This window comes from Eleutherodactylus coqui, chromosome 9 (genome assembly GCF_035609145.1).
Source record: "Eleutherodactylus coqui strain aEleCoq1 chromosome 9, aEleCoq1.hap1, whole genome shotgun sequence".
NCBI classification, from domain to species: Eukaryota; Metazoa; Chordata; class Amphibia; order Anura; family Eleutherodactylidae; genus Eleutherodactylus; species Eleutherodactylus coqui.
In genome coordinates, this window is record NC_089845.1 from 137771183 (window position 1) to 137789697 (window position 18515).

An 18515-nucleotide genomic window follows, 5' to 3' on the forward strand; every position below is an offset into this window, starting at 1 on the left:
TAGGAAGTGCAGACTTCTTATTTTGTTTGTATGAGTTTGTTTTGATCCTTTATCATTTTTGTCCTCCATCAATGCTGTCCGTACACTATACCCTAGCAAAGTTACTGCTGCCGGAAAAGTCCATAGGGAAGATACCAAGCGTTTGCCAAAAACGCAAGAGGCTAATTAAGGCTGGCTGCACACAGGCGGATTCACATTGCGTAATCCGGAGCGGGGGTCTGCCTCTGGATTCAGCAGTGAATTCGGCCCGTAACAGGCTATTGACAATCACTTTTTCCTCTACACGAGTGGAAATCGACTGCGATTCGTCACAGCATGTCTTATTTTGGAACATATTACACACATTATAGGCTATGGGTGTTACATGTTACATGCGTATTTGCTACGTAAAAAAAAATAAATGCATAATACACAGTAAACACGCCCATGTGAGTGAACCCTAAGACACTACATGTGCCTTTGATTGAGCAGTGTTGCCCACATGAGCAGCGTCAGTCAGTCAGAGCAGTATGAAGTGTCTTAGACTACCAATGCATGCTATGCACAGTGTGCACTAGGTAGTCAGAGAAGCCGTTTGACTGGTCCTGGACAAACAAAGGCAAAAAGTACTTTCAAGCTTGTGTGTCAGAATGATGGTGCTAAAAGGTTACAAATTATGACCCATGGCACAGTTGCACAATAATTTGTGACTTTTTGAGCTTCTCAACGCTTTTGAAATGAAAAGTGGTTGGCGTCTTTTTAACATTTATTTCATACTGGTCCGTTGTAGCTTAAGTCCATGTGTTTTGGCTATTCATGTAATCACACCGAGTGAACCAAACTTTGACATCCCGCTTTGTCGGGGAACCACATAATGCCCAACAGTTTCTGATGTTGGTTTAAATTTTGTTGGAACCGCTTCCCATACTGTACATGCTTTACTATATCAAGTGGCTGCACTCCCTGAACAACCGTGATGTGGTAGGGTCTCAACTACTCAAACAAGTCATGCCAGACAAATCTAATGTCCTTCTATGACCAAATTACCGAATGGGTTGATCAGGGAAATGCAGTGGATATAGTAGATCTTGACTTTAGTAAAGCATTTGACAAAGTATCTCATACCATACTTATTGAAAAAATGACCTAATATGGGATTGACAAGGCAACTGTTAGGTGGATTCACAACTGGCTGAGTGATCGTACTCAAAAAGTGGTCATAAATGGCTGCACATCCAAGTGGAAGAATGTGTTGGGGTACCACAAGGCTCTGTTCTAGGCCCAGTGTTGGTCAACATTTTTATAAATGATCTGGAGGAGGGAATTCATGGGAAACTGATCAAATTTGTCGACGACACAAAGCTAGGAGGGATAGACGACACAAAGCTAGGAGGGATAGCCAACACTAGGAAAGAGATTATTCAAAAAGATCTAGAAAAGCTTGCACAGTGGGCAGCGACTGACAGAATGGTATTTAACAAGGAGAAATGCAAAGTCCTACATTTGGGCAAGAAAAATGAAAAAAAGCACATACAGAATGGGAGGAATTGGGCTAAGCAGCAGCACATGTGAAAAAGACTTTGGTATAATAATAGATCATAGACTGAACATGAGTCAACAATGTGATGCAGCAGCTAAAAAGGCAAACATAATTTTGGGATTTATTAAGAGAAGCATAGAGTCTAGATCACGTGAGGTAATTGTCCCGCTCTACTCTTCCTTAGTCAGACCTCATCTGGAATACTGTGTCCAGTTCTGGGCACCCCACTTTAAAAAAAGACAGACAAACTGGAACAAGTTCAGAGAAGAGTTACCAAGATGGTGAGCGGTCTGCAAAACATGTCCTGTGAGGAACGGTTAAAGGATCTGGGAATGTTTAGCTTGCAAAAAAGAAGGCTGCGAGGAGACTTAATAGCGGTCTACAAATATCTGAAGGGCTGTCACACTGCAGAGGGATCTGCCCTATTTTCAATTGTACAAGGAAAGATTGGAAATAATGGGATGAAACTGAAAGGGAAGAGACATAAATTAGACAGTGAGGGTGATCAATGAGTGGAACAGGTTACCAAGGGAGGTGGTGAGTTCTCCTTCAATGAAAGTGTTCAAACAAAGGCTGGACAAATATCTATCTGGGACGATTTAGTGAATCCTGCACTGAGCAGGGGGTTGGACCTGATGACCCTGGAGGTCCCTTCCAACTCTACCATTCTTTGATTCTATGAACTTCGCTCACTTAGTGACTCTCTAACATGTTGCCACGGACTCGACAAGTTTTTTTGTGATGAACAAGAATAAACTTGCAGGGAATGGAGAAAAATTACTATCACATCCTGGACTTGTTCGCTGACCTCTTCGACTGCCCCCCTTGATGTGCATCCAACAAAGTTCCTGCCCTTTCCAGTTTCCTAGTCTCCAGATGGTTGACTAGTTGGGTACAGTGCGACCTTGAAACTTTGCTAGAGTTTGTCACTCATATTTCACAAATAAACTGCTCACCCACTAGGTCTGTACCAGAAAAAACACGCCCTTCCATAGAATACTCCGTGTAACTCTTACTCTCAGCAGTGAGACAACCTCATTGATGGCACTGGGCCTAATTAATCAAAAGTATTGTACAGTTTTGATTAAATGAGTCTCACCTTCTCTGGAAAGAAGAACGTCACACCAGCAGGTACTGCCCTTGACCAATAATTCACCTGGTGGGAAACCGATCATAAGTCAACGATGAAAACTAGACTCAAAAAGATAATGTACAGCTCTACACAAATGACGAGCCAAGATAAGGCTTGCACTACGAGTGAAATACCCTGTGGAATAAATAGAGCAACGGACATAGTCACCTTCTGGTGATCATCTGTAAATGGCACTCAGCAAACAGATGACACTTTGTACCTTCTCTTCTCATATTGTCAAGTATCTGCCATTGACGCTTCTTGTGTACATATGTTTTCTTGTAGAGGCCCTTTATTTTTGGCGGCAGACAGCGGAGGATGTGACCCTCACCTTCCCCCTTCCCGACGGCATAATAAAAGAGCACATTAAAGTAGAATTCTCTCCCGATCACATCAGTATTTCACTGAACAAACAGGACCCGTTTCTGAAAGGACACCTTTATGCCGCGATTGATCATGAAAGCAGTGCTTGGATTTTAACAGATGAAAGAAGGTACGTCTCTTCTCTTTCCACTCCTAGCTCTAGTTAGAACGTATCACACTATTCTTCTTCCCTTACTTTACCTTAAATGTTTGCCCCCTCCATCATCTTTCTGTCATATTTGAGCATTACCTGAATTCCCATTCTCTTAAAGGTGTAGCCTTTAAACTACCCATTTTTAATAAACCCCTTTCGGAAATTTCTTGGTAACAGAGAGGAGTTCCCAACTTAGCACCTCTCTCTTTAAAGTAAAGCTTAGCTCTGTGTGTTTCTTAACTTGTGGCCTTTTTACACGGGCCAAGAATCTCACAATAATTGTTTGTCTCGAGCACACAAGCTGGTGACGTCATTACCCGCTCGTTCACGCTCACGCAGCCTGATCAGCCATTCAGTGTTTCACATTCCCATGTGAAACGCTGAACAATCAGTGTTTAAACGGCATTATAAGTGCAGGAGCTTGCTCTGGTTTTTATGCCTGCTGAAACTGAAAGACGAACTAGAACGAATGAAGCCCTTGATTAGTTGCATCAGGTGTCCTTGATTTGAAAATGTTTTCTGAAGGATTCTATTCAGGGGGTTGAATAAGGGTGTTATTACACGAGTGCGAGCAGTGTCCGCTAGCGCTCGCATTTTCCCACATTTGCTGGGCTGAACCTGCATTGTGTCAATGTAAAGTGTGTTATTAGTTCTTATCTCCTCATCTATAAAGAAATGCACAATAAACTGTTCCAATTTTTTTGAAGAAAGCAGTAGTGTGTTTGACTTTATTATGGTTTGTTTCTAGTCTCTGAAAAGATAGTATTTTTTTAAGTTTGGTTACTACTGTCTGTTCATCGGACATCGAAGGCTGCAGCCAGCGTTATAAGCATCTTTTAGCCACCAGGGATAATAAAATGAAAGGGATGGGGCAGTGTTCTTTTCCTATTGGTTGTAAGTTTATCCCCCTCTATCACCAGAATGAAAGAGATACACTATTGGAGTAAGATGGATCATGACAACCTCAGAAAGGATTGATCATTTTGACTGATTTGGGCTCAAAATTGAGCCATATGACTGCAGCTCCAGAAGCCGTGAAACAAATCTGTCTTTCTTTAGATGACATTTTGGACAATAAACTAATTTGTCTGGTTTTAATCTCCCTCCTACTATTTTAAAAACCAAAGATCACTCTATGCAGGATTCTAAAATGCATATCGCCTTTTTCGAGTAACTGCTGGCTCGTCCCTGAAGATCTCCCCCCCCCCCCCTCTGCCCCCTGAATATTCAGGGACGAGCCAGCAGTTACTGAACAGAAAAGGGATAGTTTGCAAAGTGTATAGAAGTCTCGAAAACCTCATCATTTTAATTCGCTGTATCCTTCCCAGCAGAGATGAGGGCAGGTTATGCCATCTCTAAAGGTGCTTTTAGACAAAATGATTGTTTAAAAAAATCATTCAAACAAGCGAAAGGGAACAATAATTTGTTCAATCTAAGGGTGCATTCAGACGACTGTATATCGGGTGGGTTTTCACGCTGGCCGATATACGGCGTCCCTCTCTGCAGGGGGAGGAAGCTGGAAGAGGCGGGAGCAGTGCACTGAGCTCCCGCCTCCTCTCCACCCCCTCTCCGCCCCTCGCCACTATTTGCAATGGAAAGGGGCAGGATGGGGCGGAGCTAGGTTTCCAGGGCGTAGCTCCATCCTTTTCTGCCCCCTCCGCAGCATAAGGCTACCTTCACACGAGCGAGCACGATATCTCGGCCTGAAATCGTGCTCACCAATATGCCTTTTTTATGCCGCTGCGAGGCATTTTTCTGGCAGAAACGCCTCCCATCACTTCTGTGAGATTGCGATCCTCTGCCATGGCTTTCAGGTGCGTTAGACGATCGGCAAGTGTTTTGTATTGTTTTCAATGGGAAACCTCGCAGCGCCTTAGCGTGCACATCACACGGCGGCAGACTTTTTTTTACCGTCCCATTGAAAACAATGGGACATGCCATGATCGCTCGTGTATATGACTCCTTTCAAAAGAATGGAGTTCATATTCACGCAAGTCTTTGGTGCATTGTGATACTCCCAACTCGTGCGAGATTCTCTGCGGTGTGAAAGCGGCCTCAATCCGCAGCATAGATAGACATACTGTACATTTTGAGTCTGCAATGTTTTTCAAAAACGCTGCAGATTTGTTGCAAAATATTTCCTGTCCAGAAGGTAGAAAGAGCTGCTGACCGGAGGCTGTAAATCACCTGCTTTGTATAGGAGCATCTTCAGGGTGCATAATGGACCAAAAAAAAAAAACAGAGCCGCCCTTACCTGGTGTCCAAAGGAGCCACTCACCCTGGCACATGTAAAGTACAGTACAGAACATGTAGTACTGCAGTGTACTATAGAAAGACGCTGCTATCCAGCCAGTGTGTGCGCCATCTGTGCCCTGCTCAGCACAGTATGCTCCCATCTGTGGGTAATGGTAGTAGGTGTTCTACACCTGAGGGCCAGGTCGCTCTGCCAGCTCTTTCCTCTGTAGTGTTGACTATCACGGCACATGCACAGCAATCATTGAGGCGGTTGTCTCAGTAGGGATCATGCCACATACCGGCCGGGAATGAACCTGTGAAATTTCAGTGCAGATACAAGTGATGCCAGAAAAGATCGGTGCCATCAGTCAAGGTAAAGGGGGAGGCTTTGGGCAGGGTTAGCCTTGGTCTAGGGAGACCCACGACTTGCTGGAATTGGGACGCCATCTAATTTACATACAGGATTAAAGTTTAATTTCTCAACAATGAATATGGTATGAAGGGCTACATATCTGTGTTTCTAAGGGCCCTACCAAATGCTGGGAGTCATGTAGTAGGCATAATCCTGCGGACAGACTTTCTTGTCAGTTTTGGGCCTGTAGCTTGAAGTGATCCCATCTCCGCACAAAAGGAATTTGTTTAATTTTTTGTTAAATAAGCTAAAAATACTAAGACACATTTTTCCACATGAGGGAACTGCATGCACAGCAATTCATGGATATATACATTTAATTAGAGATGAATGGGACAATTCAGATAGTCAGTACTTCTCTAAGGATTGCTATGCGTGCATTTTCCCTTATTTAAAATAAAGGAGTATGAACATTAGTTATATACACATGAAGGTTGGGGTTTCTCTCCCCCACCCCTTCCATCCCTCCCAGTTATCACAGCCCCTCTAAGTACTATCCCCACACACTCACTCATCCAAGCCCCTCATGCCTTATTCACACACGTCCCTCATCACAGCTTGCTTCGTTTCTCCCCCTTTATCACCGTCCCCTTTGTACTGTTCTTCTTAACACCGCTCCCATGAACTATCCTCCCCTCCTTTCAGTCCTCCAATCCCCATGTACCTTCTTCCGTACTCCTTAGACACTCATCCAGTTTCTCCTTTGCGGTGATCTTCTGCACAGGAAGTTTTAACTCGTCAGACTGTGCAGGAATCAAGCAGAGCTGATTGGCTGAGCCTCAGCGAATTAGTGCTAGGCTAATGCTAATTGGCTGAGGCTTGGCCAATTAGCTCTGTTTGATTTCTGCACCATCTGCTGGCTTAACAGCTTCCTGTACACTGGTGTCCTGCACACCTTGATTCTTCTTGGCCCAATACTAGCCATGTCCACCGTGGCAGCGCTAATATTGACTTGGCGATTCTAATAAAAGAAATAAGAAAACAATGAACCACACTGTTAACCCCTTATATTCCATGATCAGTGTTGATCACAGCATGTAAAGGGTTCACGATATCAACAAGGAGAGCCAGTGGTATGCCATGGCAATCGGACACGGTTGCCTGATGCAAGATCGCTAGTACAATGTATTCCAATGTATTCTCATAGCGATCATACAATCGCAGGTTCAATCCCCACAGGAACAGTAAAAAAAAAAAAAAGTATTTAAAAAATAAACAAAAAAACGAACACCACCTTTTTTTGTCTACTAACTTTTTTTAAAAACATACCAAACGTGTGTTTTTTTGCTATCATCGTGTTAGTAACCAGCTGTAAAATTAATTAAACACGCTGTTTACCATGACGGTAAAAGCCTTTAAAAAAAAAAAATCTTAATTTGCTCATTTTGGCTCCCTAAAAAAGTGCAATAAAAAAACTATCAAAAAAGCCATAAATACTCCAAAATGGTACCAGTAAAAACTACAGCTCGTCACACAAGAAAACAAGCCCTCATACAGCCGTATCGATGGAAAAAACAAAAAAAAGTTATGGTGTTTGCAAAGTTGAAATGAAAATACCCAAATAATTGTTGCATCCTTATGCCTTATTTCCATCAACAGGAACCCCCTTCCCATTAGGCTGCCTGTCCACGGGCGTTGTGGTATCCCGCAGCGGAGATCTTGCAGGCTCCACTTGGGAGCAGGAGGCTGCAGACGGATCTCCGCTGGTCAGCCTATTTGACAAATAGGCTGACGGCAGGGAATCGCGGCAAATCGCAGCATGATGTGATTTGCCGGCCGTGAGCGGAGAATCGCGATGCTTCTCCACTCGTGGACAAGAGGGGCAATGCTATGGAGAGCTATGGAGAGCCTTACCCGCGGACAGATTATTGCTGCGGGGAACACAATGAAAACTCGCCCGTGGACAGGCAGCCTTAGGGTATTTTCACGTTGCATTTTTTTTGTTTGCGCAATCCATGGCAAATCCACTTACCATAGCTTCTAAAGAGAATCTGCGCCATTTTTTATGCGATGCAGATTTAACAGCCTCAATGTACTTCCATAGATTGAGCCGTCAGATCCACGTAGGAAACATCCGACATGGATCTGACAGTATTTAGCTTGCGTCAACGAGTCCTTATTGTTTCCCTTGAATCAATGACCATCGCCACTAAGTAGAAGTCCTCGAGACGTCGCCATAAAGTTTATATATTCCGGTTACCACAGTGATATAGCTAGTATAGTCACCAGTGCTACAGGCAGGAACGGTCCCAGCGCTTCCCAAGCCGCCTGCTCTGTAATGATAGAAGGATAGTGGGAGACGCGACTCCCAGTGACTTGTTATAGGCGTCTTATGTTCTCTAAGATCTCTGCCTTCACACTCCGCAAAGTTCATGCTGTCAAAATCTAAAGCCGTCAACTTGTACAGAGTTCTATCAAAAGCTCGAAGTTGTCTCGCACACCTCTGCAAGAAGATGTAGCCATCAATCAAAAAAAGCTGCTCCAACTTCGTCTTCCCCGGCTCCATGTGAACCTAGAGGACTATTTTCCAAGTCGTCTTCAAGTAACGGGTGCTGTTGGTGGAAGGGGGACGGCCTGAAAGCAAAACAAAAGCTGCAGGGAGCAGCAATTATCACAGCCGGGGGCGGCAGGCTCCTAGAATTTTAATTTCCACTAACACATAAAACATAATGTCTGCTCTGCACTGTTAAGGGGGAAGTAGAACAAAACGGGTCTATTTTTTGATACTTTGTGGTTAAACAGGTCGTACAGGATTGGAAAAAAAAAAAAGCGAGTCATTTGTTCGAAGAACAGCGCTACATCTGTCAACAGGTTTTGTGTGGTACTGCAGTTCAGTTCCATTCACTTCAGTAGAGCTGAGTTGTATTACCACACACAGCCAGTGAATGAGTGTGGTGCTGTTTTACTAACAATGCAGCCATGTTTTACTAAGGGCTCCTTTAGGCAACTGTACGTGCAATTGCGCACAACACTTCAGCGCAACGTATTTGCGTAGTGAACAGGGTTTGGCGAAGTAGATTTGCGCGTGTATCGAGGCATAGTACTGTACTATTTGTGCACGCCCGACCCCCTTCCCAATGGGATTTTTAAAAGGCTATTTAGTTTAATGAGGTCCAGATATGTTCTTTTTTTTCCGGTTTGCGCTGCGTATTGTGCACCTACACACATCTTGACTGTGCATAAACTTCTATGGAGCCCTTGCTGCGCACAAAAATAGAGCAGGGCCTATATTTTTTTTCCACGTGCGCAAAATAGACAGGTGAGAATAAACCCATTGAAATTTTGCGCACACAAATACGGTTGTCTGAAGAAGCCCTAAATCAGGCTCACATGAAGTGGGTTGACTTATGCCTGTGAGCCCAACTAGTGGCCCTGCTACGGCACCTTACTGTATTGACTGCAGAGGCTTGCAGGCGGTCATGCGCAGTACACTTTTTTTTTTTTTTTGTATTTCCCATGATGTCATCGCTTAGCGATGACGCGGGCACCGGCAGCCCATACACAATGTTAATGGGCTGCGGGTCACACGTCTTCATTAATATCAATGGAGTCCGTCCACACGGATTCCGCGGTAAAATAGGGCATGCTGCAATTTTTCTTCCGCTCACGGAATACACAATCTATCTGCGAATGTGAAGGAAAATGTGAAAATGCATGCCCTTCACTGCCCATGTTTTATCGCAGATCGTCCGTGCTGATGCCGATGGCGGAATTCGCAATTCCAATCCGGACGTGTGTAACCACCCTTAGGTGTATTACCCCTTTTAGGTTTTTTGTGCTTGAAAGAGGTGGGCTTCTCCCGGTGAAGGGGATGAGTGCAACAGTGTTAAAGCAATAAAAGCAGCTGTACTCACCGTTTCAGCCCTCCGGGGATCCAGCATTGCAGCTTGTGGCGTACTTGCGGTCTTTATCAACAACTACAACCTGACCGCTGCACACAATCCGAAACCACAGTGGTCATGTGCTGTTCTCCTGCTATCACAACTCTGGGAGCCATATTGCCAGGAGAACAGCACGTGACCACTACAGCCTCTGATTGGTTGCTGCAGTCATATGATAGCCATTCATAAATAAAGACCAGGAGGACCGCGGGAGTTGCAATGCTGGAGCGCTGGGAATTAATATGGCTGCTTTTTTTGTTTTAACAGAGTTACACCCATGTTTAAAAAAAATCCCCCACACCCAGAAATCCCTTTGTTAACTCCGTAGGTAATGTCAGAATATCAGGAATAAATGCCCCCTACAGGCCAAAATATTTAGTCACAACCACAAAAAAGTTTAGACATTCACAGAAAAGTGTTCTGTATCCTTCAGGTTAAAATTTTTAAATTGTATTAGTAATCAAAATTATATAAAAACACCTGGAAATCCCTTTAAGTAAACTCTGTAGGCAGCGTCTGCCATATGTGGCCAGTAGTTTTGGAGGTTTTGCAGCTACGTTAATGGATTTGCTATAGAATACATTGTCTTTCCATTCTCTCATAGGCTTGCATTAGGTCCTTAACCTAATGCATTAGGTCCTTAACCTAATGCAACCACCATCTCCCCTTTCTGGGAAGTCATCTAGTTTGTCAAGGCCTGGCAGAGCCTAGGGCAAATATCAGGGCATACATGGGCCTCCCTACGTTTTGTTGAATAGCGACCACTGAATTTTACTTTCATGTGGCTTTTTGTCTCCGCTTGGAGCCTTAAAAGGGTCTTTTAGTTATAGAACATTTTAAGTTTTCATCTATCCACTGTCGTCCTTCCTTTCGGGTGGCTTCTCCCACCTGCGGTGACGTCATTGAATGGAGCGCAGGTCGGGCTTCAGCAGCTGCCACTCAATTAATTTTAACGGGACTGACTGCAATGGCTGAGCACTTTGTACTCGGCTATCTCCAGCTTCCTATTGGAAATAGAGTGGCACTGCCAAATCGTAACCTGTGCTCAATTGAATGGCCTCCTCTCTATTGGGGCTACAGCAGGGAGGACAAGGGAAATAGCTGTTGGACTCCCACTGATCTATCCGTTTTCTTGAAACTTGCAAAGCGTCTCACAGAATGGTAGAGTTGGAAGGAACCCCCAGGGTCATCGGGTCCAACCCCCTGCTCAGTGCAGGATTCACTAAATCATCCCAGATAGATGATTATGATAATAATAATAATAATCTTTATTTGTATAGCGCCAACATATTCCGCAGCGCTTACATAGACAGGGGGAATACAGAAAGACAAAAGTACAAAAATTACAGAACCACGGTTACATAGTAATCAGTTGATGGAAACAATAGGGGTGAGGGTCATGCTCCAACGAGCTTACATACTACAAGTAATGGGGGGATACAGAAGGTAAAGGGCTGGAGATGTGCACGGTATGGCGGGCTGGAGATGTGCGCGGTATGGAGAAGTGAAGAGTGAGACATGCTATACACAGACAATGGTCAGACATTTGGCCATGTGACGGCAGAAACAGTATGACTGCAGGAGCGGTTTATGATGGCTAGCAGGGATTGCAGTCAGTAGGTCAGGGAGCATGTTATCAGGCGGAGTACAGAGGGGTTTGTTTAGGGAATGCGGTATGCCTCCCTGAAGAGGTGCGTTTGTAGAACACGCCTGAAGTTCTGCGAGTCCTGGATTGCTCGGGTAGCCTTTGGTAGTGCGTTCCAGAGGACCGGTGCTGCTCTGGAGAAGTCTTGGAGGTGGGAATGAGAAGTTCGAATTAGAGGGGTGCGCAGTCTAGTTTCGTTAGCAGAGCGGAGAGACCGGGCTGGGTGATGGATTGAGATGAGGGAGGCAATGTGGGGCAGCGCTGCGCTGTGGAGGGCTTTGTGGATGAAGGTAGCGAGTTTAAATTGAATTCTGTATTTAACAGGCAGCCAGCGGAATGACCGGCACAGGGCAGAGGTATCCGAGTAGTGGCTGGACAGGAAGATGAGTCTGGCTGCCGCATTCAGGATGGATTGGAGAGGGTAGAGTCTGGTGCAGGGGAGGCCGATCAGCAACGAGTTGCAATAGTCGAGCTGAGATTGCATGAGGGCAACAATAAGCATTTTTAGCGTGTCCACGCTTAGAAAAGAGCGGATTCTTGCGATTTGTTCTTGAGGTGCAGCTGCCATGTTTGGGACAGAGATTGAATGTAGGGGATAAAGTAGAGATCGGCGTTGAATATGACCCCAAGGCAGCGGACGTGCTGTCTGGGAGTTATGGTAGTGCCACACACTGAGATGGAGATGTCAGGATGAGGCAGATGTCTGTCCAGCCTCTGGTTGGAGACTTCCATTGAAGGAGAACTCGCCACCTCCCATGGCAACCTGTTCCACTCATTGATCATTCTCACTGTCTAATCTGTCTCCTCCCTTTCAGTTTCATCATTTTGCTTCTAGTCTTTCCTTGTGCAACTAGGGCTGATCTCATGACCAGAAATACCCCTTTAAGGCCTTTTACACTACCCAGATGTTCGTTTTTTTTTTAGATAGTCAGGCTATATAAGTGTCCCAGCGCTTGTTCTTTCCTTGGCTGATTAGCTCGTTTATGTAGGCAGAAATTTTTCTCACTGGCTGGCTGCTAGTTGAACAGTGCGGTTAACCAATGGAATCAGTATGGCGATCTTCTGCCCCTATACTGCAAATTATCTGCCTGTATGAAATGTGACGAACGGCTTCCAACTGACAGGCTCATTGTTGGTCAGTACTCACAGCAAGGCCAGATGATCTGACCATACAGAAGGGCTTCTTACACGGCCCAGTTATTGGCACGAACAGTCGTTTGCCTGATTATAGGGCCATTAACCCTTTCCAATCCACTGTGACGTTTAAAGACATTCTGATTGAAGGCTGTACAGCCCCAATGTCGGAAGATGTCCGGCAGGGTATTCTTTCCATAGATTACTGGCAGTTCTGTTGTCCGAGGCCTCTCCAGCATGTCACATACTGCAGTACTGGCTCTAGCCAGCAGATGGCACCATTGTATAATGTCAGAAAGAGAAAGCCCCGTAGGAAACCCTAAATCCAAAATTGGACTGCAAAGGGTTAATACTCGTGTAATGCCCCTAATTGCCAGGCTGCACTCGCACGTTCAGCCTGGCAATTGTCGGGAAACCACGAGCACTAGCGGCTATGTAATGGCGCCTAAAAGGGATACTAATCAGCTGATGGCGACCAACGTTCATCTCCACATAGACCATAATCTGCCATGTGTGTAGGATAGTGAATGAGCGCTCACTACAACTAGCAAAGAATTGGTCATCAAAAAGCACCAGTTACCCCTCCTTCTTTCTAAGAAATCTTACGATAGACCTTGTACTTTTTGTAGATGCATCACATTTATTAAAGCTCTGGCTTTGCAGAAAGTAATAATAAATGAGCCGTTGCGTGCCGTAATTTCAGTTGTCGTCAGTCGAAATGTCTTGCTGTATAAATAGATGAAAAATAAGAATCCTTTCGCCGGTGGCACCGCGACTCCCTTCACAGCGAACTCCAAAACTGTGAAATCATTGAGAGAAATGTATTTTTTTTTTTCTGTCTGTCTGTTTGGTGTTGCATGTTTAATGCCGCATGAAGGGGAGCACATCCGAAATGACAAGGCAAGATTCCTTCCAGTGAGGAGCGCTCCAAGATGAAAAGTTCCTTACATCTGACAAAGCACCGGCTCCTGATCGGCTTAGAGAACATGCAGATTCTGCTGTAATTGGGAATTTGGTTATTGACCTCGGCTTTACGATAAAACCCCCCTATTCATCCTGACAGCCCTTTGATCCCGCACCTTTATGCCTCCCTTTCTATTTCCTGGGCTCACCTTTTCCGCTTCTTCTAAGCAACCTTAATTTGAGTTGAGCGCTGGATTGCCGCGGTTTGACTGCATTTACCTTTACGCTATAAAGAGGTTTTAGCTTAATTTATTACAGGCGATCAAAGTCTAGGCTCTCCATCCAGGCATTCCTTGAGGATCAGTAAGGGCTTACCTTCTTCCTCCCCATCTTCATTTTCTTTCATTACACCTCCTGTATTATCGCAGCCACTTTTGGATCTGCACACGGGAGGCACGATGGTGCTTTTTCCTCTTTTCACATGGTAATGGCATCTGAGAGCTTGTCATCTCTGGTTTTCTTTGATGAAATCCAATTCTCCCCTATTAACACGGCGAGGTTCAGACGCAGTGGTTTTTTTTCTTTATCTATTGATCCGAAGCTTGATGACTTCCATCTCCTGCATTTTAAAACCAACCACCATCAATCCGTTGCTAGACAATAAAGAGGGAGGCGCAGTCTTCTGCAGACTGGAGATCCATATTGTCATGTTGAGACTTACACAATGTGCCCCGTAAGGGTATTGATGTTCTTGATTTTCGATAAACCTTCTCCTCTTGCAGCGATGTAGATATACGTTATGATGCTGCGATGTATAGAACACCCTTTCAATTAAAAATCAAAATCTATAACCTCAACTGAACTCCGGAGAGGTTTCTTGTTTCTACGCCATTTCTTTTCTCCTGATAGAACCATTTTTTTTCCTCCTATATACTGCATGATGGATGGGATGAGGGGAAATGGTCTTCTTTGTTCCCAAAAACGGCACCACTGTTGTCTAACCCCCACCGATTGGATACTTCTCCCTCATCCCGTGGATAAGGGATAAGTTTCAAACTTGCAACTAGCCTTTTAAGCCCTGCCTACCCGTGACGTACTTGTACGTTATTAGAGGGATGGGGTTCTCGTGAGATGCTGTACATGTAGGCCATGTAGAAGCCGCCATCACAAGTGGGACCTGGCTGTGGCTGACAACTGGAGTCCAGCTGAAACTCCGAATCCCACCTTTTAATCCCTTGTATACTGTGATCAATATTGATCGCAGCATAAAGGGATTAGCAGACCCAAGGAGCTCCCTCTATGACCTCGTCTATAGCCGAAAACAGAGAAACTACCACTACATACAGCGTTTGTATCTGTCTAGTGCTGGGAGACATTCGACATCAAAAGTAACGCACTGGAAGCCATGAACAATCCAATTAAAAAATATTATTTGATTACTTCTGGCATATATTTTTTTTCCTTCAGCATTTCATGACCGTGCCAGAGGGTGGAAAAAAAAGCAGCTACCCAGACATATGGGAACCCTGCCTCACTTTGTGGGGGAAATTTATTTCTTTACGCTACGATTCTGGGGGGAAAGTTTCAAATTTTGGCACATGCTGCATTTGCACAAAACTTTGATACTTTTTTCATCTTTGTCACGCTTGCCTCTTTTCTAAAGAGTTGGTGGGGCATGGCAATAAGGGCGGGCCTTCTGTGGCCCAAAAAGTTCACTATAACTTAGACCAAAAGCTGGCGTTGTTTGTAGGGCAAATCCGTGCTAGATCATAGCTGTCATATATTTGATTTTATGGAGCACGGACTGGCCGAAGATGCGTCAGACTGAATAAGAGGCTTGCTTTGCTTCGATACACTTGGCACATCTTACTCCAGCACATTACCGCTAAAGACTTGTGTAAGATCACCAGTCCTTAGTGAATTCCCAACTCTATAACAAATATATACAACTGTATGGCGTACAGTTATATCCCTACGAGTGATCCGTCCAGGGTGGATGTTGGGTGTGCACTAATGACAGGCTTGAGGTTCATTGCTCCTTTTAAATGAAGACCTTAGAGCCTGTGAAGGAGTTACAGTAGTTTGCTTTGTTTCTTGGTTTTCGGCAAACTAGTAATGTACCGTTATGTCTTCTTGCAGTGTGGAGGTCACTTTGGCAAAGAAAGACGTAGGCTGTAAGTGGGCAGAAGTTATTGTTGGTGATAAACAAGGAGAATTTGTTGCCGATCCAGCACAATGTGCAGCCATAGCCGAACAGCTGATGCATCTCACATCCGAGGACTTGGTGAGCACAACCGTTTCTTAAGACTGTCAGTAAGTCCTGCGTTAATCATTCAGTTGACAGCACAGCTCCGTTTCAGGGTATGTTAATCAATTTACTTGAAAAAGATGAGAAAGAAATACAAGGAATGGAATTGGCAATTTAAAGCCCCATCCTCAACAATGCAGTTTCTTCCTTTAATTCTGTCACATTACAGTTAAAGGGGTTGTCTGATGAATTCCCTCCGCTGGGGGAAAGTCAGCTCCTTGCAATCATTAAATTATCTCCTCAGTGGTCAGGTAGAGCGCATCATAAACACTCTGCCCACTCCTGAAGAGAATTATTTGGTCCGTACAGGGCAGGGAAAGAAAGAGGGGTGAGTAAAATAGTGTACACCAAGTATGAGTTAGTGACCCCTCCTATGCCCTTGACCACCAGGGATGCAGATAATAAATCCTTGCCTTGACCACCAGGGATCTGGACACTTACCCCTTCTCTCTATCCTAGTCTACTAGAGACACTACGATGGTCCCACCGGTGAGACTCCCACCAAGAACAGGGGGTTCAGTGCCCCCAGCTCCTCCTCGCTGCGGTCTTGCTACAATATCTTGCAGTCGGAGGTGAATATATGGAGTGGTGGTAAATGTGCGCGGTGCCGCTCCATTTATCTTCAATGGGATTGCCAGAGATAGCCAAGCATTTGTACACAGGTGTTTCAGCCCATTGAAATGAATGGATTGCGACCACACATGTTTGTGATAAGTCAGTCTTGGGATAACCCCTTTAATCTTTTTCCTTCACCACCAGGCATGCTGACTTTTTTTTTTTTTTTCTTTTTTCAATCCCTTCACCAACAAGGACCTACAATTACATCCTCCAGGTGCGGTGTTTGTATAGAGCGGGATTGGGAACAAATCCTGCTCCCTATAAGGTGAGTGGCAGCTGTCTTTGACAGCTGACACCCACCCACAGAAGCCAGCACCAACGCTAATCCTGGCAGTTAATCCTTTCAATGCCGCTCTCAATCCCTCAGTAGACTTTCGGGGGCCCAAACAGCACCCTAGTGATAACATCACGAGGTGTCTTTCACATGTCATAGGAGTCCAGGGACTTCTGAAGGCTGCCATGAATGAATGAATGAATGTCTATCAAAGAGTGCCTGTGGCACATCTTGATAGTCTTTCTGTTAGAATGTGCTATAATGCAATACTACGGTACTGCATTATACTGTATGATCAGCAAACAGTTGCAAGTTCACCTTAGTGGGATAAAAAACTAAGAATAAGTGAGAAAACCGTATTGTAAAAAAATAAACCATATGTAACAGTTTAAAAATTTTTTTTACCATATTTTTAATATAAAAATAATGCCAAACCATATTGCCGCATCCACAAAAGTCAGATCTAAGATGGATATATTTGCCTTTTTTTTCCAATTTCACCCCACTAAGTTTTTAAGAGTTTTCAGTACATTTAAATAGTATCATTAAAAAATACAACTTGCTCTGCAAAAAAACAAGCCCTCAGATAGCTACGCTGACAGAAAAAAATGAAAGGGTTATGATTCTTTGAAAGTTGGGAAGAGAAACAACAAAAAAAAAAGACTGCGTCCTTAAGGGGATAAACTCCTCTTATTGAACTCACAATGTAGAGAATTGGCAGTGCAGGTACACCTTTTACAGACACAGACATGAGTCCAATTACAAGTAATGGATATCGAAGAATAAGCGCATAAATAGAAACAATAGTGCGAATGTGAAAAGCCGTGTAGTGACCGTTGATACCGATTTAATGTCTGCCGGTTGCATTATAGGAAAAGAATAGTAACTAGGTAAGTAGAGCCAGTCCAGACTAAGGCCTCCTCACACAGGCGTTTGCAGAAATGCAGCATTTTTCAATGCTACGTTTATTGCAGATTCCGCCCAGTTTCAGTAGCGCTGGCATGCATTATGCCAGCGTTTTGGCTGCCTTTTCAACACCGCTGAAAGCGCAGCCTAGGCTGCTGATAAAAGAAAAAAAATCAATACTCGCCTAGCTGGTGAAGTCGCTGTCCCCAGCGCTACTGTCGAGACCTTGTAAAGCTGGCCGATTGCTCTGATTGGGTAAGCGCCTGTTACGATCGTGTGGGCAAACTAAGCATGGGGCCCAAACGATCATGACCAAAGTGAACTGGGTACACACACACGGGTCACACAGGTTTCATGCAGCTGGCCCTGGCTATAGAGAGGTTGACCTGGCCCTACCTAAGCGGGGACATTATCCCAATAAGGGCAGCCCAGTGGTCTTCGGATCTGGGCCCTAGCTCATCCTAGGAGCCACGCACCAGAACAGGACACATTCACATGCCGCATGACAGGGACCGAACAACAGGACAAATAGAGCCAGAATACACAGCATACAGCAGCCACAATGCAACCACTGGTAGCAGATGATAAGCTGAATATAAATACCAGGTATTAGTTGACATTTTGTACAAAACATGAAAGCTAGCGGGCCACTTCACGGCTCTTGGTTATACTGCTAGTCCCTACACTAACCAGGAGTCCAGCAGAACCAGACACAGTTCACACAGAACACTGCAACAGGACAGGACACGGATAGCAGGTCACACAGCAAGCTGACACAAAATTGACAGAATATAAATGAACAAACGGACATAAACCGCAAGCCACAGATCACACAGCAAGCCGCAACAAAACACAGATGGCAGGTCACACAGCAAACTTCAACAGACAAGGATTCATGATTGCTCACCCTAGGGGCCATACAGAGAATGACCAGGAGCTGGGTTTATATGTGAGCACAGACCCAGGAGATTGGCTAGCAGGAAGTACCACACCCAGCCAGCTCAACCAATTAACCCTGTGAGGACTGTGCT

The 18515-nt window shown here is 44.6% G+C and overlaps 1 protein-coding gene across 1 annotated transcript in view; it reads left to right on the top strand.

Annotated features, from left to right (window-relative positions):
* Positions 1-18515, top strand: part of NUDCD1 (NudC domain containing 1) — a 133923-nt gene that overhangs the window by 84069 nt on the left and 31339 nt on the right. The window contains exons 6-7 of the mRNA XM_066578548.1: positions 2937-3144; positions 15518-15662. Of these exons, the coding sequence (XP_066434645.1) occupies positions 2937-3144; positions 15518-15662 (353 nt within the window). The remainder of the gene's footprint in view (positions 1-2936; positions 3145-15517; positions 15663-18515) is intronic.